At 53.0% G+C, this 27,732-nt stretch overlaps 1 protein-coding gene across 13 annotated transcripts in view; it reads right to left on the bottom strand.

The window, feature by feature from the left end:
• Window positions 1-17,620: 17,620 nt before the first annotated feature.
• The window catches only part of LOC108581764, a 28,889-nt gene continuing 18,777 nt past the window's right edge, over window positions 17,621-27,732 (bottom strand). For 5 of the 13 annotated variants that reach the window (XR_004176467.1, XR_004176458.1, XR_004176462.1 and 2 more), the window contains 6 exons: window positions 25,910-26,606; window positions 25,092-25,425; window positions 24,177-24,435; window positions 22,006-24,018; window positions 20,871-21,325; window positions 17,621-18,724 (listed from right to left, as the gene is read on the bottom strand). Coding sequence is in view for 2 of the 13 variants with exons in the window: in XM_031651173.1 (XP_031507033.1) it covers window positions 24,323-24,435; window positions 25,092-25,425; window positions 25,910-26,006; window positions 26,524-26,606 (627 nt within the window). In the remaining 11 variants the exon portion in view is untranslated. Of the gene's footprint in view, window positions 18,725-20,870; window positions 21,326-21,638; window positions 24,019-24,176; window positions 24,436-25,091; window positions 25,426-25,909; window positions 26,607-27,732 lie in introns of those variants that run through there. The other 8 variants (XR_004176459.1, XM_031651173.1, XR_004176466.1 and 5 more) reach the window with 7 other exon arrangements.

The raw sequence follows: 27,732 nt of genomic DNA, 5'->3' as shown, positions 1-27,732 counted from the left end.
TGACTGTGGAAGGCTGGTCGTGCAGCCTGCCGTCAGCCTGGCCTCAGCCGGGGAGGGGGACCTTTCTCCTGGAGGCCACAGGAACACTGAGGACCTCTCAGCTGAGAAGTCAGATGGAGGTGCTGGGTAATTGGAGGAGATCAAACTGATGAGGAAAATACAAAGGGCACTCTTCCGGTTGCAAAGCATGTCCCCTCTTTTACCTCACATGTCCACCTAGCAGCTCTGTGAGGTCTGATTCAGCATTGCACTTACCACCCACCCTCCCCGCCTTTTACAGAAAAGGAAACTGAGGCTCCGAGGTTGTGGAGTTACTTGCTTCAGCTGATGACAAAGGCAGGTAGAGCCAGCCCTCCAACTGCCGTTAGCACCAAGATCCTACCACCTCCTCGAAGTCCAGAGTTAGGCAAACTCTTGCCCTTGTTTCCATTAAACAAATATCTTCATCTTTTTCATGCATTTAATAATAGCAGGAAGTAAATCTGGCCATGTAATGTGAGAAAGGTAATAGTCCCAAGTCAGGAAATCCTGTTGCTTGGAGTCTCTTGGGAATGTTAACTTTCCCACTCTCACCCTACCGGGATCCTGACCTCCTGCACAATTGGCTTCCTCAGGCAAAACCGGGCCAGAAATTCTGGGCCGTTGGCCAGAGTCGGACCTTCGCCCTCTGGTAGCGTCCGCTGGAAAAGAGGAAGCGAGAGTCACCAGGAGGCTGGCCCCACTCGCGGGCCCTGCCCTCTGCCGGTGGGTCGTATGGATGACATGAGGCCGCACCGGGCTGGAGAAGAGAAGCTCCTAAGACACGCCCACTCTGCAGTGGGAGGCACCTGGACAGGTAATCCATCCTCTCCAGGCTTCTCTTCCCGTGCCTGTAAGTGAAGTGAAGCAAGGTGAAGAAGTGAAGTGAGCATTCGGGACGTGGTCGGTGCTAGAGAAGCTGGCAAGGTCGACTCCCGTCTCTTCTGTGTTGCTGAAGCTGGGGAGATAAGGAACAATCTCATCTACAGGCCAGACCTCTGGTGTGTTCAGGAGCTACTGATGGAACTCCTAGGGAACTTCTCTTGTGGAAAGAACCTAAGTTCCGCCCACTCGGGCAGCTGATGCCATTGATTCGTTATGTCTCCAGCCCATGATCTTATTTTATAACAAGTACAACATTCATTCATTTTCACACATAATTATCTCACTTATTCCATGGACGAACCCAGCAGATTCGATGGTTGTAGCTTGCAATTATCGATGGTTTCTCACGCATGATCTATTCCTTCAACATGTAGCAATTGAACTTCTTCAAATCGCCAGGCACGGGCAGGTGCCGGGAACACAGGCACCGTCCCAACCCTTGAGGAACCGACAGCCTGTCAGAAAGGCAGACCCTGATAAATAAACCATACAAGAAATTAGATCATTACGAGGCCAGGTGCAGTGACTCACGCCTGTAATCCCAACACTTTGGAAGGCTGAGGCAGGAGGATTGCTTGAGCCCAGGAGTTCGAGATCAGCCTGGGCAACAGAGCAAGACCCTATCTCTAAAAAAAAAAAAAAAAATTTAATTAGCCAGGCATAGTGGTGTGCCCATAGTCCCAGCTAGGCATGGTGGTGTGCCGGTGGTTCCAACTACTGGGGGGCTGAGGCGAGAGGGTCGCTTGAGCCAAGAAGTTTGAGGTTGTACTGAGCCATTGTCCTATGAGACCCTATTTCTAAAAAAGAAAAAAGAAAGAAATTAGTTAATTACAGTGACAAGAAGTGCTTCAAGGGAGAGGTGCTTGGTGTTAAGTAAGCCCCTAACAGAGAGACCCAGTGGAGTCTGGGGTCTGTGAACACCTTCTTGAAGAGGTGATCTGTGAGCTGGGAGCTAGCAGGGCCTTTTTTCTTTAGTCTGCCACAGCCCCTACCTGGTCCATTCCTCCAGTATCAGTAAGTTACATCACCCCCTGGCCCCTCTGGGTGCTGTGTTTGCACTCTCACTTTATCATCCCTTTGTGGCTGTCCCTTCTTTCAAGGTGCCAAACTTAGCTGGAATTTAGGGTTGTGGATGTGGTGTCTGTCCTTGGAGGCAGATGTCTGTCTCCCAGACCATGATCTCTACTTTCTATAAGTTCAGCGCCTGGTTCTGATGCTCCACCAGGTTTAGGGATCTCTGCTGCAGAGATCCCAACCTCTTCTTCTCATATGAGTCCCCAGCACATCGTGTCTTTCATTCACCATCATATGGTGGGCAGCAGAATGATAAGACACAGCTCCCATCCTCCAGGAACACGCAGCCCTGCAGGAAGGCAGTGTCATGGAACCATAATGTAACCTGATAAAGGTTTGCACAGGGTGCTAAAGAGGCACACAGGAGGATGCCCAACCCAGCCAGGGAATCAGAGAAGGACTCCTCCCTGGAAGAGGTGACGCCTGAGCTGAGTCTGACAGAATGAGAGGCAAAGAGAGGCAACATTCCAGGGAGAGACAGCAGTGGAGACAGAGACTCAGACGTGAATGAGAGCAAGGTCCAGCCTAGGAACAAAAGGTAGTTCCGTGCAGCTGGAGAGTAAAGTGTAAAGGACACTTGACACAGCTGGGGGCATTCAGGAAGGCTTCCTGGAAGTGGTGCTCTATGAAATGAGACAATCCAAAGAGCCAATAGGAGCTAGCCAGGGGGAGCAGGGGAAGGATAATATAGACACTGAAGAAGGGAATTGTATTAGTTAATAATGCTGTAAAAGAAACCACTCCAAAACTTAGTGGCTTAAAGTGACAATAATCATTTATTATCTCTTTTAGCTTCTGTGGATCAGGATTTGGGGAGCAACCCGGATGGCGGTTCTGGCTAGGGGTGTCTCAGAAGTTACATTCACCTGTTGACTAGGCTTCCTGGGGCTGGGAGATGTGCTCACTCACAGGCCTGGCACACAGGTGCTGGCTTTTGGCAGGAGGCCTCAGTTCCTCAGCCTGTCAGCCTTCCCACAGGGCTGCGCTCAGTGTCCTCACTGACAGGCAACCAGCTTCTGCTGGAGTGGGCGAGGCAAGAGACCAAGGAGAAAGCTGAAACGGCTTCTGTGACCCAGCCTCATAAGTCACAATTATGATTCCATTTGTCAGCTAGGTCAGCCCTGTTGCAATGTGAGAAGGGACCAGGGCCAGAACTAAGTGAGGCACTTGCTTGGGTGCAAAATGTAAAGGGGTGCCAAAAACCTCCATGGTGAAAACAAGTAATATTTTGAAAACTGAAAATGAATGTGAAAACATCCATGGTGACAAAATACCAATCTTTTAAATAAAGACAGGACCCAGCACGGCTGGGATTTGGGTGGGGTGAGTGAGGTGAGACAGGCAGGTATGAGGCTGGCTGGACCCTACACATGTGCATGCATTCCAGGAGGCAGGGGTCACTGCAGGCCATCCTGGAGACTGGCTGGCACAGGGACCAAGCTCTGGGAGGCACAGTCCTAGTTCAGAGCCTGTGAGTCTCCCACACAGGTGGCCCAGGGGCAAGGAGGTGAGTGGTAGGGAAACCTGCTTCTCCATTGTGAGTCACGAATTGGAGAGGAAGAAATCCACGCATACCACAAACATAAGTGGCAGCCTAATTTCCAGGGAATTGGGGTTGGACATTGTATTCGTTTCTCAGGGCTACTGTAACAAATTATCACCAACTAAGTGAATTAAAACAACACAAATGTATTCTCTCATAGACTCTGTGGGGTGGAAGTCTGCAATCAAGGTGTCAGCAAGGTTAATAATGCTGTAAAACAGCAATAATCATCATATTATCATTATTTGATTATCTTATTATATGATTACTATAATAATATTATTATATCACTGTTATTATACTTCTGGGGCTTATGAAGATGAATATGTTCCATGCCTCTCTCCTGGCTTCTGATGGCTGCAGGCAATCCCTGGGGTCCTTGGCTTGCAGACTCACCATTCCAACCTCTGACTCTGTTGTCACAGAGTGTTTGCCTCATGTGTTTGTGTCCAAATTTCTCTCATCTTATAAGGACACCAATCATTGGATTAGAACCCACCCACATCCAATGTGAACTCATATTAATTTGGTTACTTTTGCAAAGACCCTACATATCTTTGGGAGACACAGCTTAACCCACCACAGTAGTATAAGGTTATTCAAATGGTGGATTCGTTACATCATTGGAATTGGAAGGAAGACAAATATTTAAAAATTCACATTTCATGCATCTGCTTTTTAAAGCATTAACAGGAAGCATAAAGTGCTTTTGAATGAAAGTGAAAAAGCAATAAAATATCTACTTCCACTCTGTTATGAGCTGCCTGGGGACAGTGACAGAGAATGCATGGATGAGGTGAAGGGGGATTCAGTCACCCAGAGACTGAGGCAGACAGGCAAATCTCAGAGACACATCAAGCAAGAGGGGAAAGACAGCAGCAAGGACCCTGAGGATGGGGTAGCCCTGAGGCCTCTAGGAGTCTGTCACTGGAGACTTTCAAAGCCCCGTTTGTGTATTTGCAACAACAGGCATGCAGGAAGTGCTCTCCTTGGGGTGGATGACATGGCAGGAATGGGACTGGCCTGATGGTTGGGGAGGCTCCTGGTCTGCACACTGTTGCTCAGAATTTATCAAGCACACTTTGATTGTCATCAAGAAAATGTCAATGCTGTGGTGAGTTGGAAGGGCTTGAAATGAATTTCAAGTTCAGGGATGGCAAATAGGTTTTCTCTCTGACACCCTGCCTCCACTGCTAGCTGTCCTGAAGCACTGTGGGGAGAAGACTCCAGGCTCAGAGAGCTGTAATTGATTAGCTATGTCTGCCTCAGGTGCAGGAAGGAGAGTGGCCCCTTTGCATCTGCTCTTCTAGATCAAGCACGGACATTGTCTTTTGAGGGTGAGAAAACTGAAACCAAGTAGGAGAAAACAACATGCCTGAGATCTTGCTAGTTCACCACAGAGCACAGATATGACCAGTTTCCCAATGCTCACTCTAGCCTGGACTGTCTTCTGCCATTCTCCATGGCAGCGAGGGGCACCCACATCCATCCTGCGGCACAGAGTCGCCCTCAGCACCTTCTCTCCCACTCCCACACACTCAATGGCCAATACCTGTTCACTGCCCACTTAATTTGCTTCTCTCCAGCCATCCACTTCTCTCCATTTTGCCACCCCCTCCTAGTCCAGGGTTCTAACAGGGATCAATGCTGTCAGTCAGAGGACTTCCAATAATGTCTGGAGACATTTTCAGTTGTCACAATTTGGGGTGGGGATTATACTGGTATCTAGTGGGTAGGGGCCAGGGATGCTGTTAAACATCTTGCAATGCAACAAAGAAGTATCCAGCACCCCATGTCAGCAGTGCCGAGACTAAGAAATCTGCCCTAGTCCAAGCCACCATTGTCTCTTGCCTAGACAAGCTCAAAGGCCTCCCCACCAGCCTTCTTGCTCCATCTTGCCTCCACCATCCATTCTCTACCCAGAAGCTGGAATAATCTTGAAACATAAATCCTAATACTATACTTGCACAGAGACCCTTGCTCCACACACACCACAGCTCAGTGGACCCTGAGCACTCTGGCCCCCCCCACCTCTCTGTATCCCCTCCTCTCACTTGCCCCCCTGCTGTGTTCTCTCCCACTGGCCTGCTTTCAGGGCCTGGAGGCACCACGCTTCTTCCTCCCTCAGGGCCTTTGCAAAGGTCGCTTGCTGTGTTGGACACACCTACCCTCAACCCCAATCTCTTTGCCTCATTGACTCTTGCTCTCCCTACTGATCTCATCACTTCCTTAGGGAAGCCTTTCTTCCCCTCCTGGCTGGCGTAGGTCCCTCTATGCCCTCTTCATGTTATGCATTATTATCTGTCGCAATACATGTATTTGTGAGATTACTTGATGAATATCTTCCAGCTCCCATGGCATTGTAAGTCCTAGGAAGGCAGGAGCAGTATCTGCTTTAATCAATCTGTTTTCAGTGTCTAATACTGTACCTGGGGCCGGATGCAGTGGCTCACACCTGTAATCCCAGCACTTGGGGAGGCTGAGGCGAGTGGATCACTTGAGGTCGGGAGTTTGAGACCAGCCTGGCCAACATGGTGAAATCCCGTCTCTACAAAAATTAGCTGGGCGTGGTGGCAGGTGCCTGGAATCCCAGTTGCTCAGCAGGCTGAAGCAGGAAAATCACTTGAACCTGGGAGGCGAAGGTTGCAGTGAGCCAAGATTATGCAGCTGCACTCCTGCACTCCAACCTGGGCAACAGAAAAAGACTCCATCTCAAAAAAAAAATTTTTTTTTTCCTGGAACCTAGTAAGTTCTCAATAAATATTTGTTGAATGAATGAATGAATGAGTGAATGAATGAATGAACAACCTCAGGTCTCCAGACGCTTTGACCTTCTATTCACTCTATTACAACCAGGGTCTCTTCTATCCCTCTTCTTTTTTATTTCTCTGCTTTTCACGCTTTTCCTTCTACCCATTCTTTCTCCATTAACTGTCAACACACAGCAAATGGCTGCATGTAAGTGTTTATTGTGCTGATTAAATGTCGTTCTTTGTTCTGAGAAACAAATTCAGTTGATTTTCTTATTTGCATATCCTTCTACTAATGTTGCCAGAAATGAAAAATAGTCAAATATAATGAGCTGTCAATGCTGGATGGACGCCTGGCTCTGCCTGAAGGCAGGCACTGAACCAGGTGGCCTTGGCCTGGGAGTCAAAGTCAGTGGCCAATTGTTATCCAGCCCCAGCCCCAGGGGGGATGCAGGTCCTGGCTCCACAGCAGTAGAAGCTGGTCATTTCCTGGCTCAGCTCAGGGTTGGCACCTTGTCTCAAACTACTAGCCTCATGCAATCCCTCTATCTCAGCTTCCCAAAGTGCTGGGATTACAGATGTGAGCCACTGTGCCTGGCCTGGGCTGGCACCTTCTCAAGCTACAGGTCTTAGTCAAATGTCATTTCCTCAGCGAGACCCTCCCAGACCACCCATCTAAAGCTGTCCAAAGACCAAAAGCCCAACTCAGGAGACAGAGTGCAGAGTTGGGAAGAGGTAGGACCCTTGACATTCCACAATTCTACGTTCATCGTTGTAGAATTCTCCATCTCTGCGTTTCTTGCTGCATGAGGTCATTAAATGTCTCGTGGCTTAAGCCACTCTTAATCAGATGTCTTGTTATTTGCAGTTGAAAGTACTCTAACTGATGCATTTTTTTTCAACCACATGTATTAGTCTGCTGGGGTTGTCAAAACAAAGTACCACAGACTGGGAGCTTAAACAGCAGAAATGTATCCTTGTACAGTTCTGGAGGCTGGAAGTCCTAGATCAGGTATTTGCAAAACTGGTTCCTTGTGAGTCATGAGGGAAGGCTCTGTCGCAGGCCTTCTCCCTGGTTTGTAGGTGCCACCTTCCCCTGTTTCTTTGCGTGGTCATCCCTATGTGTGTGTCTGTGTCCAAATGTCCTCTTCTTATAAGGACATCGGTCATATTGGATTACGGCCCACCCCAATGACCTCATTTCAATTTAATGACCTTTTGAAAGACTCTATCTCCAAATACAGTTATATTCTGAGCTACTGGGGTTTAGAACTGCAACCTAAGAACAGGGGACAGGGAGGTCACAATTTAGCCCATAACACCGCAGATCCAGAATTATTTTCTGTCAACCAAAGCCAGCTCCTGGGGCTGGAGACAGACAGGGCATGGAGCCACCCACAGAGCGGGAATGGCTGTTGGGAGCCTGGGATGATGAGCTGACCGCCCAAGGTGAGAGAAGGCAGGAGAGAAAGGTTCTCTCCAGGATTTAAATCTCAACAGGCAGTGGGGAAACACGCCAATGATGTTACAAACCATAGTCATAATAATAGCGGCCGCCCCTCATCCACACCATGCAGTGCGCCCTGTGTGAGCGCCTCCTTGACGCTGTCTCTGACAGCTCTAGGAGGGAGGCATCGTTCCTCAACCAGTGATGAAGCTGAGCTCAGAGCTGTTCCTCACATGCTAAGGGTCATACAGCTGGGATGACAGCCTCAGAGGTGCCTCTTTAATCTCCTTGTAAGAGAGAACTTGCCCTCCAGCAGTGGGGAGCACAGGAGCCACCAGGCTCCCTGCAGCACTTTCAGGACCCTCATCCACTTCTCAACCAAGGCCCTGCATCCTGGGCAGCACTGGGCCGCGGACTGAGCAGGGTGGGGCAGGGCACTACGGCCTGCTACTCCTGCCCACCCGGGACTCCTCTGAGGGGCCATCGTTGCTCTGGATCTCCCTGTAAAGCTGGCCAAGATGTTGGCGTGTCTACACTGCAGTCTCAGTGGCCATCCCACTCCCCGTACCCACTCCCTATAGTTCACAGGCACTTCCTACCACAACCCTCTCAGGTTCCTAAGTCAGTCTCAGTGCCTGCTTTCCAGAGGACCCAGAGGGCCCTGCTGGGAGGGCAGACTGGCATTAGGACCATGACCTCCCCCTAGGGATGCGTCACCACCTTCCCATTGCTGCTGAATCTCGAAGGCAAAGGCTAGAGGTTTGAAGACAACAGTTGGACTTGGGCCCTGTGAACCATGAAATGCGGAGCTGGTGGTCAATTTCACCTGGTTTGATGAGTGTGTGACCCAGGCACCCAGGGCCAGGTACCAGGGAGGGCCAGCAGCAATGCCCAAGGCTGCCAGCTGCTTGGTGGTAGAGCAAGGTCAGAGTCCCAGGTCCCTGGACCCCATCTGAGCCCCTTACGTGGGTGTGGACCTTCTCCCCAGTCAAAGTGACTCAGAGCTGTGGCCCTGAGGTGTTTCTGAGGAGGGATGAGGTGGGATGGTGGAGGAGCCAAGGGCTGCAAAGGCTGCAAGGACCCTTTGAGGCCTTCCGCCAGGACCTCCTGACGATGGAGGGCAACCCGCCCCCAGCAGCAGAACTCTGACAGGCGGCTTATGCCCCTCTGCCCAATCCGCATTGACTTTGCCAAGTGAGGCACCACCTCTCATCTAAAGTGGGCACAAAGCCATCTTCTTGCTGGGGAATTGGGAGTCTTCAAAAAGCTGGTGTGGAAAGCCCCCGCCTGAGCCAGGACCCCTGCCCCTGCCCATTCTGACAGTGCTGCACAGAAACTGGAGTGCCGGCTTCACCACACACTGATTTATGACTGTGATGATCCGAGAGCCCTCTGAAGGAGCCCTGGTACTTGGTTTATAGCCTCTACCATCTCCAGGGCTAATTAGTTTTATGGCCAACAGGAGAGAAGGGAGGTTTAGCGGCTTGACCTGTCTCTTTGGTTCAACAGCACAAATCGCAGCTGTTTATTTTCCAAGGGGCTCCAGGCTGAGTCCCTCCCTCCCTTTCTCTCCCCTGTGGCTGCTGGCCTGGATGACAGAGGTGTGATGGGGCACCACGGGGTCTCAAGGCTGGTGGAGAGCAGGCAAGGGGAACCTTCCCGTTCCAGGGCTGTATTCTCACCTAGGGTTCAGGACTACACTGAGGGCCCTCCAAGCAGGGGCTGGGCTTGTCTTTTGGATGGAGGGAGACTGCTCACTCTCATTTTGGGGTGTCTTCAGCACGATGTTCCCATGGAGCCCTAACGTCCACTGCCTGCCCACCCTCTCAGGCCTGTTTTCCAAGTTAAGCATTTGCACTCAAGTCCGGCCCTGCTCCTCCTTCACTGACCTTCCCAGCAAAGGCTATACTTCTGATGTCCTCACAGACTATAAGAGTAACTGACTGGTGCTGGGTCTACACTATTAAACGTACAGTGCGTATGTCTCTGTGTGTCTATCTCCAATCACTGTAGCCGAACAACACAAAGCAACACAAAGCAAAGACTGAAACCAGTCAGATCTGATTCTGCTGCTACTTCAAGTTAATCTGTGGGGCTTAGACCCTTTATCTGTGAAATGGGGATAATAATGCATCATCAGGTTACTGCTACGATTATTAGATGAGATGGTGCAGCTAAGCACTTAGTCTGGTGCCAGATCTGGACTCAATAGATTTATTAACATTCCGAGGAGTGGGAAAACAGAGGGCACAGGACAGCCCTCCAGGCAGGAACTGCCTCCTCCACTGACACAACAGGGCTCCCTTCACCATTTGCATTCCCAAACATTGGTCTGACAGCCATGGTCGTCACTCACCTGGCATCATCTAAGAGTTTGTATAGACAGAATCCTCTTGCACACACACCCTTGCATACTCATGTGCGTAGGCTCAAGCATTCAAGCATATGTGTGCGTGCACACCAGAAATCATACTCATGTATGCAAGTGTCTTTGCAGATGTGTATTCTTGCACATTGAGACACATGCACACATACACGCATGCATGCATCCCATATGTGCTGCACAGAGTCCTACAGACACACGCCATATACACACATGCACACATTCCTGCCTACACACACGCACACATTCCTGCCTACACACACAGAGTCCCGTGCCTCTGGCACATGTGCAGTACAGAGGAGCAGGCTGAGCCAGGCACGGTGACTCACACCTGTAATCCCAGCACTTTGGGAGGCAGAGGCGGGCGGATCACCTGAAGTCAGGAGTTCGAGACCAGCCTGGCCAACATGGTCAAACCCTGTCTCTACCAAAAATACAAAAAATTAACCAGGCATGGTGGCGGGCGCCTGTAATCCCAGCTACTCGGGAGGCTGAGGCAGGAGAATTGCTTGAGCCCGGGAGGCGGAGGCTGCAGTGAGTCGAGCTTAGGCCATTGCACTCCAGCCTGGATATCAAGAGGGAAACTCTGTTTAAAATAATAATAATAATAATAAATAAAAATAAAAATAAATAAAAAGAGGATCAGGTTTACAACGCCAGAGCCAGACAAGGGAGCACAGTCAGCTCAGAAATTAGGGCCCAAGGAAAGGCAGGAAGGAGACTCTTTCAGTTGCTAAAGGACATCTTGAAGTAAAAATAGCCCAGCGTGGGCCTGCTAGGAGGGGTGCTGGGTCGCCCTGACACCCTGATGCCCCCTTCCAGGTCTCCCCTCTGGAAGTCCTCAGGTGACCTGCCTCTGTAGGCCAGAAGCCCCACGAAGGGGCAGCAGTGAAGAGACAAGACACCCTGTGTGCTGTCTCCTCAGGGTCAGGGTGAGGGCAGGACGGCTGGAGAGCTGGCAGTGAAGGGAGCCCAGCACCGCTGTCCCCACCACCACCCATTTAACCCTAGAGCCCTCCGAGGACCTCAGGGTATGGGTGCAGACACTTGTTCCCATGTGGTGACCCACAGTGCCTCACAGTGCGCCTGACTTCTCTGCTGTGGTCCTACTGCTATAGGGAAGGGCAGGCAGCCAGGTCCCCAAATGAGACAGTTGGCTAGAAGGAGAGTTCTAGGGCTGAGGGATCACCCTGGCTTTCCCGTTAAGAAGAGTGTTCAAACCTTGATAGGCAAAAGCCGCTGTGGGTCCCACTCAGGACAACCTGGGCATTAAGGAAAATTAATACAAGTGCTGCTATGTCTAACACAATTGCATGTCACAAAATATATCGCAATCATTGAGTTGTACACTTCAAAGCGTGCATGTTATTGTATGTGAATTACACCTCCATAAAGTTGGTTATGTATCTCTCACTCCCTAGCACTTGTGTTGGGCCCTCTGCATGTTTTTAAGTGGATTATCTCATTAAACCTTCCCCCAAATCCACTCCACATGTGAGGAAAGGAAGTGGGGACCTGGTTCAAGGCCATGCAGCTGGCCAGCGTGGAGCACTCAGGACCCCACTTGGCAAGACTGGCAGGATGGCGCCTTTCTTCTATTTATTCGGTCAGTTTTCACTCAATCAACAAAAAAGGCAGATTCCAGGACCAAACGGTGCCGGTGGTTTCTGAACTCCAGTATGCAGCAGACACATCACCAGAAATGCTTATTAAAATGCTGGTTTAGGGACCCACTGCCCAGGTATGTCTCAGTGGGTGGGGGGCAAAACCTGTTCTCCAACCACCAGTCCAGCGGGCGACCCCTGGGGGCGAGGCAGGCAGAGGGAAGGAGGGGCTGGGCGCCTGCGCACCTGGGCATGAGGAGGCTGAGTCACAATGCGTTCTTGCTCGGGTAGGTATTAATAGAAACATAAAACCCCGGATCAGCCTTTTCTTCCCCCTCTGGACAGGCCCGGACGACACGGGGGCCACTGTTCTGTGACTCTGACCTCTGCCGTACATTAAACAAGAGGAGGGTGGGTCACAGGACACCTCATCAATTCGCCCTCCCCATGGCAGGAGGGTGGAGGGACAACAGAGGGCAGAACTCTCCACACTGCAGCCTTATCAAGGATAACCAGTGACCGTGGTGGGGACTCGGGGGAGGGGCGAGGATCCCTAGGGGCGGGGCGCCAGTGAATGGATAAATTAGTGCATCCTTTGTTTGCCTGTCAATAGGTCCTTCCAGGGGAGCCCCGGGGCTAGGGAAGTTTGTTTGCCCGAAGCGTTTAAACAATCCCCCTGCAATCCTGTTTGCACTCTTCATTTGCTCAGCAAACCTGCCCCACAGATATAGCTTTGGGGTAAACCCAGGCCCAGCTACTGCTGAGCTCAGGGCTGTTATTTGGCCCTCCCAAGCTGGGGCAGGGGCTCCAAATGTAATGCTCCCCCCTCACCACCGTGCAAATAACACCCCACCTGACCTCATCCTGCTGGGCAAGTGAGCGTTAAACATCCTAGTTCAAGTTCATTCTGTCTCTTTTAGCTAAGTACCTGACTTTTCAAAGGTCAGAGCTGCTGCAGGGCTGTCTCTGCTCTCAGGAGGACACCCTTCCTCCCACTCCCTCTTTGCCAGGATGCAGTGGAAGGGCCTGGTGGCCCAGGCTGCAGTGTTGGGTCGGGCCATCTTGCTTGCAACATGCCCTGCAGTCCTGGGGACAGTGGGATTGGGGTGGGGGGCGGCGGGCGGTGGGTGGCGGGTGGCAGCGGGCGGCAGCGGGCGGGGGGGTGTCCTGTGGTCTGTTTACTATACCTAAGCCATGCAGGCGTGTTGCTCAGGGCCCTGTGGCTGGGTCCCCTATTCTGGGGCTACCACCTGGAGGTCTAGCTCTGACCCCAATGACCCCTGGCATGGCTGGCTGCCCTGCAGTTTTGATGAGAGGGCACCAGCCACTCTCATCTCCCTCTGGTCCCCCTTCCACAAAGCTGGGAGCCTAGGATCCTGGGGGTGCTAGGGAAGGCCCCTCTGGTACTTCCTGAACCTGCCACCACCATCTACTCTGGGTAGCGGCCTCATGTTGTAGAGTTGGGGTCTTTGGCACCAGAAGCACAGGGGGCAGGGGAGGGGGGCAGCGTCAGCATTCCCTTGGATCTAGGAAGTTTCTTACCCCGCCTGGGTGCAGCCTCATGTATCACCCTTCTGATGTCTTATGCAGTTCCAGTTCACCTTCTCGTCACATTCTGTGTCCTCTACCCTACACGGGCTTAGAGTAAACCTCATGCTCAGACCTGCAGGCATTGCACTCGATATAGAAAGGGCAACGTACAGACGTAGGAAGCGTTTTCCCCTGCAGAGAAGCCTGGCTTTTGAACCCCTCTTGCTGTGGGCCTGGAGATCCTAGTCTGGCTAGGCACTCACCTTCTCTTTGTGTCTTGTAACAACCCTAACCCTCCTGGAGGCTTGGGTCTGTGGCAGACTAGCAGGAAGGTCACCAACAGGGAAGAAAAGAAAAACACCAAAGGCCTTCCCACATTTTCAATGTACTATTCCATTATATATGTCAGTCTGCCCTGGAGATGTCCCAGGAAGAGCACCTGGTGAACACAGGAGTGTGTGGAGGGGGCCCCCCTCTGGGCCCAAGGATCTTCTGGCATCAGGGTAGAGGGCAAAGCGCCCCTGCCACTTCTTAGCAAGTGGCCAAATGCCTGTGGCATAGGAACGATGATGCCTATGTCACAAAGGTGTGAGGATTGACAGAGTAAATGCCGGGTGTAGCCTCGGCCTTACCACTGGGCACATGTGAGATGCTCCTCGTCTTACTCTCTCTCGAGCTGGTCGTAATGCCCAGCCAGACTGAATTTGCCCCCAGAACAGGAGTTCCCCATGCCTTCCTCTTCCAGGCGGGTTTCAGTGAGAGCAGCAAGTCGACGCCTGATGCAGTTTCCAGGTGTACAGGGCACAAAGGGATCGTCTCCCCAGCATGGCCTTTTGACAGATAGAAGGCATGGGTGTGACAGAGAAGGAGGCTGGATCCTGGGCTACCCGTCAAGCTGCGGGTTACTCCGGCAGGACCGGGGGCTGACAGCCCTTAGACTACCCTGACTCATGCCTGGAGTCAAACATAGAAGCTCCCTTCCCCCCAGGCCACCCCTGCTGGGATGGTCTTGCCCCTGCCCCACCCCACCTCAGTTTCCCCACTGCACAGTAGACACGAAGCTGAAGTCATAGGGTGTGGGAGCAGTGAGTCTGAGGAACACCACAGTTAGGAAATCTAAAGCAATCTTTTTCTTGGTGCCGGCGAGGGTAGCTTGCCTGAAGGTCAAGATAAAACCGCGGGGAGAAGGGAGCGGCCGAGTGTTTTGCTTGGCGCAGGCCAGCCGGCTGTTGCCTCGGTAGCTGAGAACATCGGCTCTGGTCACGCTTGCCTCTGCTCCAATCCTATTACTCCGTGTGGTTGGCCTCCGAAAATAGCCGCTGTCAGCTCCATCATCACAGTTCAGCATTTCCACCACCGGCCACTTATTGTTCCGTGGACACAGTCATCGTTAACCCCTCCTCTGCCAGCCGACCAGGGGCACCTGGGCTGAGAGTCCACCTCTGGGGAGAGCATTTTTCTTTACACATCCCCATCCACTCTGCAGGGAGAGGCAAAGGGCGCTTCCGTGGGACGGACCTTCCACCCGTTCCAGACACCACAGACCTACATGGTTTCTTTTTTAACTGCCCTACAAGGTTAGAGGGGTTATCCGCATTTGGCAGAGGAGGGAAGCAAGGCTCAAGGAGGTGAGATGACTTCCTCAAGGTCATCAGCCAGTGTGTGGCTCAGCCCAGGTGCAGACCAGGGCTGCCTGACTTCAAGGCTGGCCTGTGTCACCTCATCCTGCAACCACAGCTCTTTTGCCCCAGCTGAGATGAGGCCTCCTCCCCACAGCCTCCTCCAGGCCCCTTTGATTAACAGACCCTGGCCTGGAGGCATAGCAGGAGAGTGCTGCCTGCCTACAGGGTCACCTGAAGTGTTTTTGTAGAATGGAGATCACAATCCCCTGCCCCCAGACAACCTGACTCAGTAACCCAGGGACACAGCCCAGCAGGGCTCATAGGTCTAAGCACCACGGCTTTCCTGAGAGCCTGCAGGTGCTACTGGGAAGAAAGGAAAATTGGCCTTTTTGGAGCCTGGCATGGCATCCAACATGTTAGCATGTAACAGTGTGTTTCTTTTCAGAAGTCAATTTTGCAGATGAGAAAATGGAGATTCCCTCCATGGCACCAGATTGTCTCTCAGAAGAAAACAGCCAACAATTTTACAGCAAAGATCAGCCTGGAAAATGGACAAATGTGTCACACAGACCTGAGTGTGCAGTAGGCACCCAACTAGGAGGCAGCCAGGGCAGTGGCTCTGAACACAGGCTTGGGGACCAGGCAGACCCCAAGTGCTTGGGGGTATAAATGAGATGGTGTGGGTCCGGGGCCAGCACAGAGCCTAGTGCTAATGACAGTGTCTGGGGTCACTGAGGCCTCAACATGTGCAAGAACATTGTCCTAAGAACCTGCTATTGATGAGCTTCTTCACACTTGGTAGGCAAATTCTGCTGCTATTCCCATTTTACAGGGGGAGAAAGCTGAGGAACTGAGAAGTAACTTACTACTGGAAGTAGGATGGGAAGCCAGGTATGTACCTTCAGAGCTCTGTGCATTCATCATTACATATGTTCCCTGGGGGAGAGCAGTCCTGGTATAATTGCTGGGGAGGCCTGGCCTGCCACTGAGACTTCCCTACCTCCCCTCTGGCTTCTCTGTCTGCCCCTGCAGGGCCTGGCCCAAGTGCTCCCAGGGGCCTTCTGGCCCTGACCCACTGAGGATGCACCCTGCTGTGGCCTCCTTGCAGCAGCCCCTGGATCAGCCACCCTGGCTCCTGCAGGCCAAGCCCCTGGGGCTCCCGGTTCCACCTGCTGTGTCAGGCCCAGCTTCCTTCCAACCTGCCGAGCTGCTGACCAGACCCCAGGTGCTCCTCAGGACAGTCTGTGAGTTTGGACAGCGACCTCTAATCCCTGCCCGTGCTGTGATTTTTATCCTGGCCAGTCTTTGCTTGCATACCATTCCATTTAAATCATTCTGCCGGTGGAACCTGGGTTGAAGAAACCAAGGGTTCAGGGTCCCCCAGTGGTGATCCCACACCCACAGCAAGGAATGTAGAGGTTGGAACAATCTTCACCTTTCACAGGCTTGGAGTTCACTTGTTCCAGAACAACTTTGTGACTTTTCGGGAGATTGCCAGCAGTCATCTCCACGGGGCCCCGTGGAAAGAACCTGAGCTCTGCCAGGCTTTGGTGCCCTCTCTGCAGCTCTCAGGCTGAGTTTTAGTGAAATGATGCTTGTGCAACGCCTAGCAAAGCGCCCCAGCTCCCAGTGGCCCCATGAAGCAGTAGGTCCCCTACACCACCTGCCCTTGCTCTTCTTAACATCCCTTCCGCTGCCCCTTCTCTGTGCCCCAGAGCCTGACCCAGTGACCACATCAACGAGTCCCTGTGCTCGGGCGCTGGTGGGGTTTGGCCAGTGGGGTTCCCTGGCAGGGGGCGTGTAGTGGCCATACTCTGGCTGAGTGTCTTGCCCATCAGAAACACACTGTCATTAGCACTGGGCTCTGTGCTGCCCCCGGACCCGTACCATCTCATTTTTACCCCCTGATCCCCACTCGGCCCTCCTGCTGGGATCTGGAATATTTCCCTGCTTCCTCATCCCTTTGGGCCTAGAGGCGGGAGCAGACCCCTCGTGGCGTCCTACACTCTGGCCTCAACTTGTAAATAGTTCCTTTATTAAATTCTCAGGTCCTCTGACTTTGAGTGCGTCATCTGTTTCCTCCGGTTACCCTGACTGGTACAGTAGCTAAAAATATACAAAGCCAAATGAATAAAAACCCTTGTTTTTGTGGACCAGCGCTTGAGGCTCTTGACGGGCGGTGACCTGCCCAAGGTCTCTGGAGTTAGTGGCACACCTGGGCCTGGGCTCTGCCTCCTGCCTCCTGTGTGGCTCTTTCCTCGCACCCCAGGACCTCCAACCGTGGGGCGTTCTCCAGAGGAGAGGGAGCTCAGCCCGCCCCCCAGGGAGGAGACCCCAGACCCAGAGGCTGTGGGCTCTGGGCCCCAGCAGACCTGACGTGTAGGGAATATTATCACTCCTGGCCAGCTGTCCCCACCCTGGCGAGGGACTGATGGCCAATGTGAAGGGCACTTGTCTTATTCAGTCTTCCAAGGCTATTACAGGGAATTGCCTCTTTGAGTTTTCAAAGTGTCTTTGAGTTTTCTGCCCACTCCACCCCATCGTTGGGGTCTGCCCCTTCTGTTAATGATCAGTGGGCTGGCACAGAGCCCAGCATGCCCTGCACCCCTTCTCTCTCTTGCCTGTGGGTGGGCACAGTCAAGCTCCCCATTCTGAAACTGATGTCCAGCATCCCCCTCAACTACTACTGATGGTCCTGAAAATTCACCATCAACTACACAGCCCAGCCTCGATCATGCGTAACGTGCAAATGGGGTAAGCCGAATGAACTGGCGCCACTACATAAATGAATTTATCAGAGCTCAACCTGGGAAAATCTCCCAATAAAAGGAAGACTGTAAGAGTGTAAGACTCACAACTCTCACTGGGAACTGGAAGGTCTCTGACTGGCTGACTTAGCTGTGAAGCCCAGGACTGTCTATGCGAAGGCCTGTAGTGTCCTCCGCATCAGCCTCTGCCCATCTCCTGGTTACGAGGGCTGGGTCTCCAGAGCGACGAGAAAGACACCCACGTCCTGCTCAGGCTGCTGAGAATGCGCTGGGGGAAGAGAACACCCTTAGCCTCAGCGCCGGCCTCCTTGTTGCCACTGGCCTATCTCGGATCACGCAACCAAGCGCTCTGCAGCCAAGGGAGTGACATGACCTCAGCGCGGCCCTCCTTTCCCAATGCAATCACAGGCACCGAGAGCGGGGGAGTATGGGCCCCAGAGGAGGATGGGCTACTGTTTCCCATGTCTGCCAGCAGGAAAGAAGACAGCAAGAGGCTTTTCGTGCCTGAAGGGGGGACAGCAGACACTAGGAAGCGAGGGAGAGAAATGGAGGTGAAATGCCTCTCACCATTCTCCCTCGGCTGGATCCGGTGCCAGGGATAGGTGCCGCCTCCTCCTCGGGGCCATCTCTGATTACCCCGCCTTGCATCTAGGCCCAGGGATCTTCAGGCTCCTGTGTTTCCCCCAGTCCACCATGGGCTGTTTACTTATCTCCGCTCTCTACCAGATGGAACTCTCCTCCAGGCCAGGGGACACCTGTTAGTTACAGTGGCAAACACCTCCCCCAGTCCACGTCTTAACTTCATACAAGAAGTTGACTTGTCTGTCACACAAAGCTCCATGTGGAAGTTCCCAGCTGGCGGGTGGCCTTCCACCTGGTCAGTAGGACCCTGGGGCCTTGGAGCAGTGCCTCCAATAGAACTTGCTGCGATTCTGTGCCCATGTGGCTACCGAGCATTTGAAACGTGGCCTGTGTGATGGAGGAACTGAACTTTTCATTTCAGTCAATACCAGTTAATTTTAATTTAAACAGCCGCATGCTGGGGCTGCCATCTCACTGGGCGCACCCTTGGCACTCTCTGCCCGATCTTCGGATTTCAACTGCAAGACAGAAAAGAGGAGAGGATTCTGAGTTGGGCCTGGTGTGCCTCTTGCTCACCTTGTCACTTGACCACCTGTCACTGCAGTGGACGCTGGGAGCTACCACCTCACGGGGAACCCTGGAGGTGGAGGGATGAGTTTGGGGAGGTCAGCACACCTCGCTGAGTCAACTTTCTGCTTCCCAGCCCTGGCAGTTCCTGGCAGGATGCTGGCACTCAGGAAAGGCATTTTGGATGAGGAGATGTGAATAGCAGTAAGAGGATGTGTATAAATATGAATATGGGGAAGAGGCGTGGCAGGAAGACTCCTAAGCAGATGTCTGCTTGAGGCCGCTCTGTCTTCCCAGTAGCTGCCGTGGGCTCCACGCTGCCTCCCTGACCACAGGACCCAAAAGACAGGGCAAAATGCAGAACCTCAAACACAGGGAAACGGCATCTTTTAAACAGCCAATATTGACCCTGTAAGGAGATAAGCAAAGTACAAAGTGCGGAAGCACCGGGCTCAACCCCTGCCAAGTAGGGTAGGAGGCAATTCTCAAAGCTGGGGCCCTGGGGTCAGGGGCAGAGTGGGGGCCAACCCTTCATCTGACTCTATACACGAACCAGCCCCACAGCATGGCATTTGTAGATTGCATTCTAGGAAGCGGGGTCTCTTTGGAAGGTAGTGATGGCCACTGAAGGGATCCCAGGGGCAGGGAAGGGGTGTGAGGAGGAGTCCTAGCTAAGGCTCCAATTAGGGGCTGACTTCCCCTCCTGCCTCTATCTCTAACTTGTAGTGTGACTGCAGGCAAGTTCCCTCCCTGCTCTGGAATTCTGTAGCCTACCTAAAAATGAGAGGTTTGGACACAGGATTTCTAAGGTCCCCAATGCCCAGTAGACCTGGGATTAACTTTTGTCTCCAGCTCAACAAGCAACAGAGACTTTAGCAAGGTCTTGGACCTTCAGATGCCTCAACTGGCCCAACTATGAAGGGAGAGGTGTGCCACTAACCTGGGACTGTGTGGGAAAGAAGAATAGATCCCTGGATCTGTGGTAACAGTTAGCAGGAGACATGGTAACCCAACTGCTCCACAAACACGGCCCATCTCATCCCCAGCATTGAGGACCTGACCTGGGGTCTGCGGAGGTGATGCGGTCACAGGAGGTCTGTCTCACAAAGAGATTCAGAGCTCCTCCAGGAAAGGGGCCTTGCCCAGTGCTGAGCTGGTTCTGAGGAGGGACAGGAGAAGCCTGAGCTGCAGTGTCTGCTTGTTTTGTGGGGGTGGATACCCCCATGGCCAGTGCCAGGTCACCCACAAGATGTCACTGAACATGGAGCTGGAAAGAGGTGCATAGTGCTCTGGGAGCTGTGGGGAGCTGGCTCCAGTGCCCACCCCCAGACAGGCCCTATTCATCTTGGCACCTCCAGGACCCGGGAAGGGCCTGGCACAGGGCAGTGCTCGGTGCTCTCCAACTGAGTGAATGCTGAACTAACACAGGCTCATGCCAGGGGAGGCCCTCCTGGAATTCCTTACACTGAGGCCCTTCTTTGTGGGAGCAAATGGTGACATCAGGAGGAGTTAGAGGCCAGGGCATGGAATGCTGAACTCATTACAGCCCCTCAACAGAAAACCTCCCTCCCCAATTAGCAGCACGGACAAGGGCAAGTCTCTGGATCCCTGGAAGGGTCCCCCTCCCTCCGAGTGCCTTGACACCACCCCCAGCAGCTGGAGGAAAGCACTAGAGAAACTTTCAGGCCCCCACCCCTCCCAGCAGCACATAGCGCATCTCTCCTGGAGACCCTTTCAGCGTCTGCCCCACCCATTTATCCACCGCGCTAAGGAGAAGGAGAGGCAGGGCTTAGGTCTGCAATTTGGGGCAACAGTAACTGGCAGAGGCTACTATAGCCTGTAGAGGACGCCAGGCTATGTATCATTCTCCTCGTCCGTTTCTCCCAGGGCAGGGGGTTGCCAGTCTCTGGCCTCCTAGCAGGTGAGTCTGTGACCAGCAACCCACCTGCAGCCCCTGGCAGGAGCCCCGTGGGAAGCAGCAGGCTGGGGGCAGTCCCAGGGTCATCCCCAGAGGCAGCCCTAAATGAACCTCCCCTTCTGTTCAGGTCACACCCTGTGTGAGTGCCCTGGAGCCCCTGAGCCTGACTGGTCACCGACCTCAGCTGACCTTGTGGGCTCCCCCTCTGTTGGGAGATTCAGGCAGGGCTCCACTGGAAAATTATTCCGCTCTCCGTGGTATCAACCGTGGGTGGGTTGGTCTAGAGAGTCCAGTGTGGCTTCACTGCCGTGCTGGCACATCCGGCACCTGCTCCTGGTCTCCACAATGACAGTCCCGGGGCGCTCGACCTTCTTAGGAGGCAGCTGGCTCCCCCAGAGCAAGCATCCCAAGAGAAGCAAGGGGAAGCTGAGTGGCCTTTTCCGACCCATGAGAAGAATGGAACATGACTTCTGGCCCCAGGTCCAAGGAGGAGGCGAATAAGACTCCACCTCTTGAAGGGTAATGCAGAGTGCCAGTGCAAAAGAGCGTGCGAGGTGGGGTATGCTGCTGTGCTCCTCCGTGAAAGTACAATCTGCTGCAGACGGGGCACCTGGTTCCTTGCCTCTGGGGCAGCCTAAGGAAGGGTAGGTTTGAAGGATCTGATTCAGAAAACATTACTAAGAAAATGCCAGGTCAGGGCCGGGCGCGGTGGCTCAAGCCTGTAATCCCAGCACTTTGGGAGGCCAAGATGGGCAGATCACGAGGTCAGGAGATCGAGACCATCCTGGCTAACACGGTGAAACCCCGTCTCTACTAAAAGATACAAAAAACTAGCCGGGCAAGGCCGCGGGCGCTTGTAGTCCCAGCTACTCGGGAGGCTGAGGCAGGAGAATGGCGTAAACCCGGGAGGCGGAGCTTGCAGTGAGCTGAGATCCAGCCACTGCACTCCAGCCTGGGCGACAGAGCGAGACTCGGTCTCAAAAAAAAAAAGAAAAAAAAGAAAAAAAAGAAAATGCCAGGTCACAACTTTCGGATAATATGATAGTTAAGGTTATTTGAGCAATTACTGTGTGCCAGGGACTGTCTTAGGTACATGCATCTCATTTCATTCCCACAATAATCAGATAAGGTAGAGACTGTTATTCTTCTCCTTTTACAGATGGGGAAACTGAGGCATGTTGGATGTTGTCCCTGTAACTTCTCTAGAAGAAGCACAGGCAGGATTCAGACCCCAGCACTGGGGCCCAGGGGATAAGCACTGGTCCTTACGTTTCTTTCATGGGAAAACCATGGGGTCCCACAACGTCAACTGACCTCCAGCAGCACCAGGCTGATTGCAGTCCTGCCTGGACTGGAACGCTGGTACTGCCACCTATGAGCTGTGGCATACATTCCTTAGGCCCCCTGAACCTCGGCTTCCTTGCCTATGAAATAGGATGATTGTGTCCACTCCCTGGGCTTGCTGGAGATGATGTGGACTTGTGTGTAGCAGGTGTCAGGCAGGGGCTGGCAATGAAGAAATCTTAAGTCCCTTTCCTGCCCTGAACTCCAGGAAGGAAATGTGAAGACAATGCATATGACAAAACACGATTGTTCCCCAAGAGGGAGGGGACTTGGAATTCTAGTGATGCTGGGATTAAACCCAACAGTGAGCCCTCTGGAGAAAGGAAAAGGGGTGATCACTGTAGCGAATGTTTCCCGAGTGCCCGCTGTGTGCCAGGCTGCCCAAAAGGTATGTCATGTCCCCAAGCCCTCCTGACAAAGCGGCAGGGCACAGAAGTCTGAGATGCAGAGACTAAGCAATGGACCCAAGTTCCAAAGCAGTCACAGCAGAAGACAGCTCTGAACCCAGCACCCTCGCATTTCCTGTGTCCCCTGCATCTTCCCTGGCTCCCAGGAGGTACTGCTGAAGCACAAGTCATTGTGCCAAGGAAAGCAGACACTTCGAGTGTCACCTCTGGGAGGGGAAGTGCCTGCCTGCTGTCCATAATGCTAAGGATCTCTTGTCCTCTGGCCATTGGTGTCAGATCCAAACTCCTCCAAGCCTACAAGCCCCTGCCAGCTCTGGGTCCCTCTGACCTCTCTGACCTCATTTCCTCCCACATTCCCCCTGTCTGCCCCCGACTGCCCTTGCCAGTCACATTCCTGCCCCCAAGCTTTTGTGCCTGATCTTCCCTCAGCCCTGAACACACTGCCCACATCAGGGTGGCCTGCCCTTCCTTCATCCAGGTGTCTACTCTGAAGGCCCCTCCTCAAGGAGACCTTCCCGGATCATTTCGCCACTATGCCTTCCCCTACTTTATAATTCCTTACTTGCCTTTTTTTTTTTTTTTTTTTTGGCTACCTAGCACGTAGCACCATCTCACATTTTACTGTATATTCACCTCCTTATTTATCATCTGTGCTTCCCACTACAATGTGAGCCCTAGAAGGGCAGGAACTTCAGAGGCACTGGTCCCTGCTCTAGCCCTAGAGCTTAGTGCAGTGCTTGCACATCGTGGGTGTCTGACAATCAACAGTCACAAGGCTGAGGTGGAAGCATCGCTTGCGCTTGGGAGATCGAGGCTACAGTGAGCCGTGATGGCACCCCTGCACTCTAGGCTGGACAGAGCAAGACCTTGTCTCTAAATAAATAACAGTCACAGAAAGCAAGCCTGATTAACAGGACAAAGGGGAAGCCAGGGAGGCGGAGAAGCTTGTGACTTAAAGATTCACCCTGAAGGAGAATTCACTTACCGGTCCTTTTTGTTTTTAATCAGAGCTTCGCTGACCTGTCTGGAAGAATGGCCAAGGCTTTGCCCACTTATTCCAGGATTTTCAGAAGCTTTTTCCTAATAAGAGAAATGTTGCCCTTCAGCTGAGTGGAACCACATTGCAGGCAGAGTCTCAGATGGGGGCAGGGGGCAGTATTTTAATAGTAGACGCCTAATCCTCCTGACCTAAAGACAGGCTGCCTCAGAGGTGTGTGAGTGACCTGTGAGGTCGTACAAGGCCCCCTGCCCTGAAGGGGACTCCATGCTGGGTTTAATCCTCTGTTGTCATCATCTTAAAATTTTTCACTTTCTCACAAGGGACCTGCATTTTCACTTTGCCCTGAATTCTGCAAATTATGTAGCCAGTTCTCTCGAAAGAATGAACCAGGGGTGGAGCCTCAGGCTTTCCAGATGTTGGATCTTTGTGGAGAGAGGCTCTCGTGGGTGCTGCTCATGATCACCATTTGCGTTGCCAGTTAAATTCATCTTCTGTGCACCAGGCACTGTGTTAGATGCTGATAAGTGTAATGAATGAGGCTTGGCACCTGCCCCACAAGCTGCCAATCAAGAGAGCCTGTCAGATAAAGAGAGAGGTGACGCTGAGCTTGAGGGAATAACAATGGAGAAGATAACAGAGAAAATAACGATGGAGATCTGCAGTGGGCCAGGTGCTGTTCAGACCATCAAGCTCAGATCAACGCCAGGTCCCGGCCCCCAGGCCCACATTCCTACCTCCCTCCATAAAGCCTCTGCGGGGACACAAAGAAGGGCCGGGAATGGGCCCAGCAACATGGCTGGTCCTGGAAGCTCTAGATCTGGACCTGGCTGGGGCCCTGGTAAGTGGCTGGGAAGCTGACAGGCCTGTCCAAGGGGCTTCGTCATCTCCGAAACCTGACCGCTTTGAGGGTAAAGACACCCCGGAGGAGTTTGGACCGAGGGTGGCCGATGATCAGCTCTTTCGAGAGTCTTCTCTCAGCCACTGTGGCAGCACCTGGAAGAAGGAACAGAAACAGGGTGGAAAAGGAAGGAACTCCCCAGAGCAGAAAAAGAAATTCCTTTTAAAACATCTTTTTTGCTTCCCCGCCCCTGGAATCTCCATCATTCATTGAGAGATACTATAGCCAGTGATATTCACGTGACTCCTTCCATCCTTCTTTTTTTTTTTTTGAGACGGAGTCTCGCTCTGTCGCCCAGACTGGAGTGCAGTGGCCGGATCTCAGCTCACTGCAAGCTCCGCCTCCCGGGTTCACGCCATTCTCCCGCCTCAGCCTCCCGAGTAGCTGGGACCACAGGCGCCCGCCACCTCGCCCGGCTAATTTTTTGTATTTTTTAGTAGAGACGGGGTTTCACCGTGTTAGCCAGCATGGTCTCGATCTCCTGACCTCGTGATCCGCCCGTCTCGGCCTCCCAAAGTGCTGGGATTACAGGCTTGAGCCACCGCGCCCGGCCAACTCCTTCCATCCTTCTAACCACCCAAGAGTGTAACTCAGTTTTTCAGAAAAAGAAGCAGAGAAGCTCCGGGGGGATGAGGAATGACTTGCCCAAGGTCACATCACACGGAGCCGAAATGGCCTCCTTCCCCCTCCCGCAAGGGGAAAGCCTCAGGCAGGCCGTCTGCTCCGGGGCGTTTGCCCTGTGGGACCCCACCTTGGAGCATGGGAGGCAGTGGCCTGCCTCCTGGATCCCCGAAAGACCTTGGGGAGCCCTGGCGGCTGCCGAGGGGGCACGAGCTGGGCAGGAAAAGAGCCTCCAGCTCCCGAGCGCTCCACATCTGCACTGGGGGCTCCCGGCGCCTGCAGCCGTATCGCCGTGCGCGTTTCCGCCTCCTGGGGGCCGTGCCGAGCGGATGCTGCTGCCTGCGTGTGAACAGGGCTTGTTTTCCCTTCACGCCCTCGGGCTCCGTTTTTATGAAGCACTTCCTTCTGTTGGCGCTTTGGGAATATTCATTCTTGGCTCGCACCGCGCACGGTTGACAGTTGGGCTGGGAAATGTACCCGCGGCTTAATTAGGGCATCGCCAGACCTGCCAAGCTCCAGCTCCTCCCCTTCGCGACTGCCGCGACCCCAGGGACCCCCGGGACCCCCAGGGCCTGCCCCACGCTGTGGGAGGGCGTCTCGCTGCTCCTGAGGCTGTACCATCAGTGCCCCGCCCGTGTGCCTTGCCTCATAGAAACCTGTCCTGGCCCAGGCAGACCTATGACCTGTCCTACAGGTAAGCAGCCCTATTGCACGCCTTTGTTCTTTCTGTTGCTCCCTTTGGAATGCCCTCCGCTCTCCTCTGGGCATAGTCAGACCTCTCCTGCCCACAGACCACTCCAGATTCCTTCTACTCACCCTCCTTAAACCTAATGACCTGAAGCCTCACTGCTGCTGTGCCTCAAAGACTGCCCTGGGCAGACGGACCTACATGGGCCACCTGCTCTGTTTCTAGGCATCCTCACTTGGAATCCAGGAGGAGAGGCTCACCTGTAGGTTTCGTCCTGTTTCTGAGGAAGCTGAAGGTAGCATTAACAGGAAGGCTGCCTTTCCAAGCACTGCAGAGCTGAAAATGGACAGCATCCACCTACACGGCCAAGGGCAAGATCGGGGAAAACCTCGCACCCCAATAGCCCAGAGGAACACCGCAGAACGAGGCTGGCTGGGATTACTTTAAATGTCAAGCCAAAAAATAAATATTGAAAATTCAATGGCATGTGATATTAAAATCCCACTATAAAAAAAAAAAACTGGAAAAAATATTTGCAACACATATGGCAAAGGGTGAGTTTCCTTAAATGCTAAAGTACTCCTACAGTCAGCGGAAAATCAACAACCCCAGGGGAACACGAGCAAATAGCAACAGGCCGTTCACAGAACACAGCCCCAAATGTCTTCCTCAGAAATGAGATGTGCAACCTGCTGCATGATAACAGAAATGTGGAGGTGAAAAAGGACATCCTGCTTTAGACTGGGTAGAGAAACACCTTCAAGAATGTGGCTCTGTTGGGGGCACCCACCAGCCTGGGTGGTGAGGGCCTGGCGTGATTTCAGTGACAGCCTGCACTGCAGGGGAAGAGCCTGGGTGAGGTTCCACCTCTTACCAGTGGTGTGTCTGCCGGCAGCTTACATTCTCTGAGCTTTGGTCTTCCCGTCTGTAAACTGAGATCCTGGGAACTGGTGTTTCCTGGGAAGATGAAGGTGTGGTCAGGGAGGGAAGAATCAGGGAGAACCACAGAGGCTGAGAGGGCCCTGGGGGAAGGAGGAAGGGGTCCCAGTGGGGAAGGGTAGGGGCATGAGAGGGTAGGAGAGGAAGTCTTGGTGGGGGGCAGACCCAGAATGGCAGAGGGAATGGGGTGAAAATGGAGTTGGCCTTGGAGACCACACCTTCAAGATTATTTGGTGGTAGAGGAAAGGAGAGAGCCTGCAGGAGGGATGGGATACAGATGGGAAGGTGACTAGGATGAGGCACGTGAGAATATCTGAAGACTGAAAATGGCCTAGGCTCCCAGGCCCCAGCTCTGCAGCAGCATCTCAAAGCCTGGCCCACAGTGAATTCTCCAGGCTGGCCTTGTTTTATGTGACCCAATCCAGCAGAAGGCCAGTTTGTGCCTGCAGGGCTGGAATGCAGCCAGAGCCCGATAGAGGGATGGGTCCAACCCAGCTTCCCAGGAATCGACTGGCGATGGTGGCATTTAACTCAGAGCTGTGAGGACAGCAAGACCAGAGGAACAGCCCAGAGCATGACATGTGAAGGAAGAAGCAGAAACTCTGGCCAAGGAAAGGCCCAGCACCACGGCCAAGCAGCAAGGCTAATAGGAAAACTGATTCCAGGTTCAGAAGCTGGGAGGAAACCTAAAATGTGTGCTCACGAAAAGGTGCCTGATATATGGAGGGTGTTCCACGAACATTTCACAAATGCATAAACTGAGAGGAGACTCAAGCTCGAGCCCGTGAGTGCGCTGAGGATACAGAGGCACGGTGGCTGTGAGGACAGGTGCTGAGCAGGTAGCACACGTGGGGTGGAAATGTCTGCTGCAGGCCTCAGCACGCTCCAGAGTGCATGTGCAATAGGCAGGCAGTCTGCTCCCCCCAGAGAATTGTCATCTCAAAGGGAGGAAGGTACCTCGCTGGGGGCCCAGCAGCTAAATGCAGGCTCCCTGGATTCTACAGGATTGCTTTCCTTGGTGCCTTAGGGTACATGACTTTCACAGTACAGGAAACTCTACTAACCTTGGATAAAGAGAGGGAAAGCTCCTGAGCTCATAGCTTTCAGGGCCTCAAGGAAGGGCAGAGAGGGCAGGGGAGTGAGG

This window comes from Papio anubis, chromosome 10 (genome assembly GCF_008728515.1).
Source record: "Papio anubis isolate 15944 chromosome 10, Panubis1.0, whole genome shotgun sequence".
Classification (NCBI taxonomy): domain Eukaryota; kingdom Metazoa; phylum Chordata; class Mammalia; order Primates; family Cercopithecidae; genus Papio; species Papio anubis.
The sequence above is the reverse complement of the archived record's forward strand: the minus strand, read 5'-3'. Positions and strand labels throughout refer to the sequence as shown.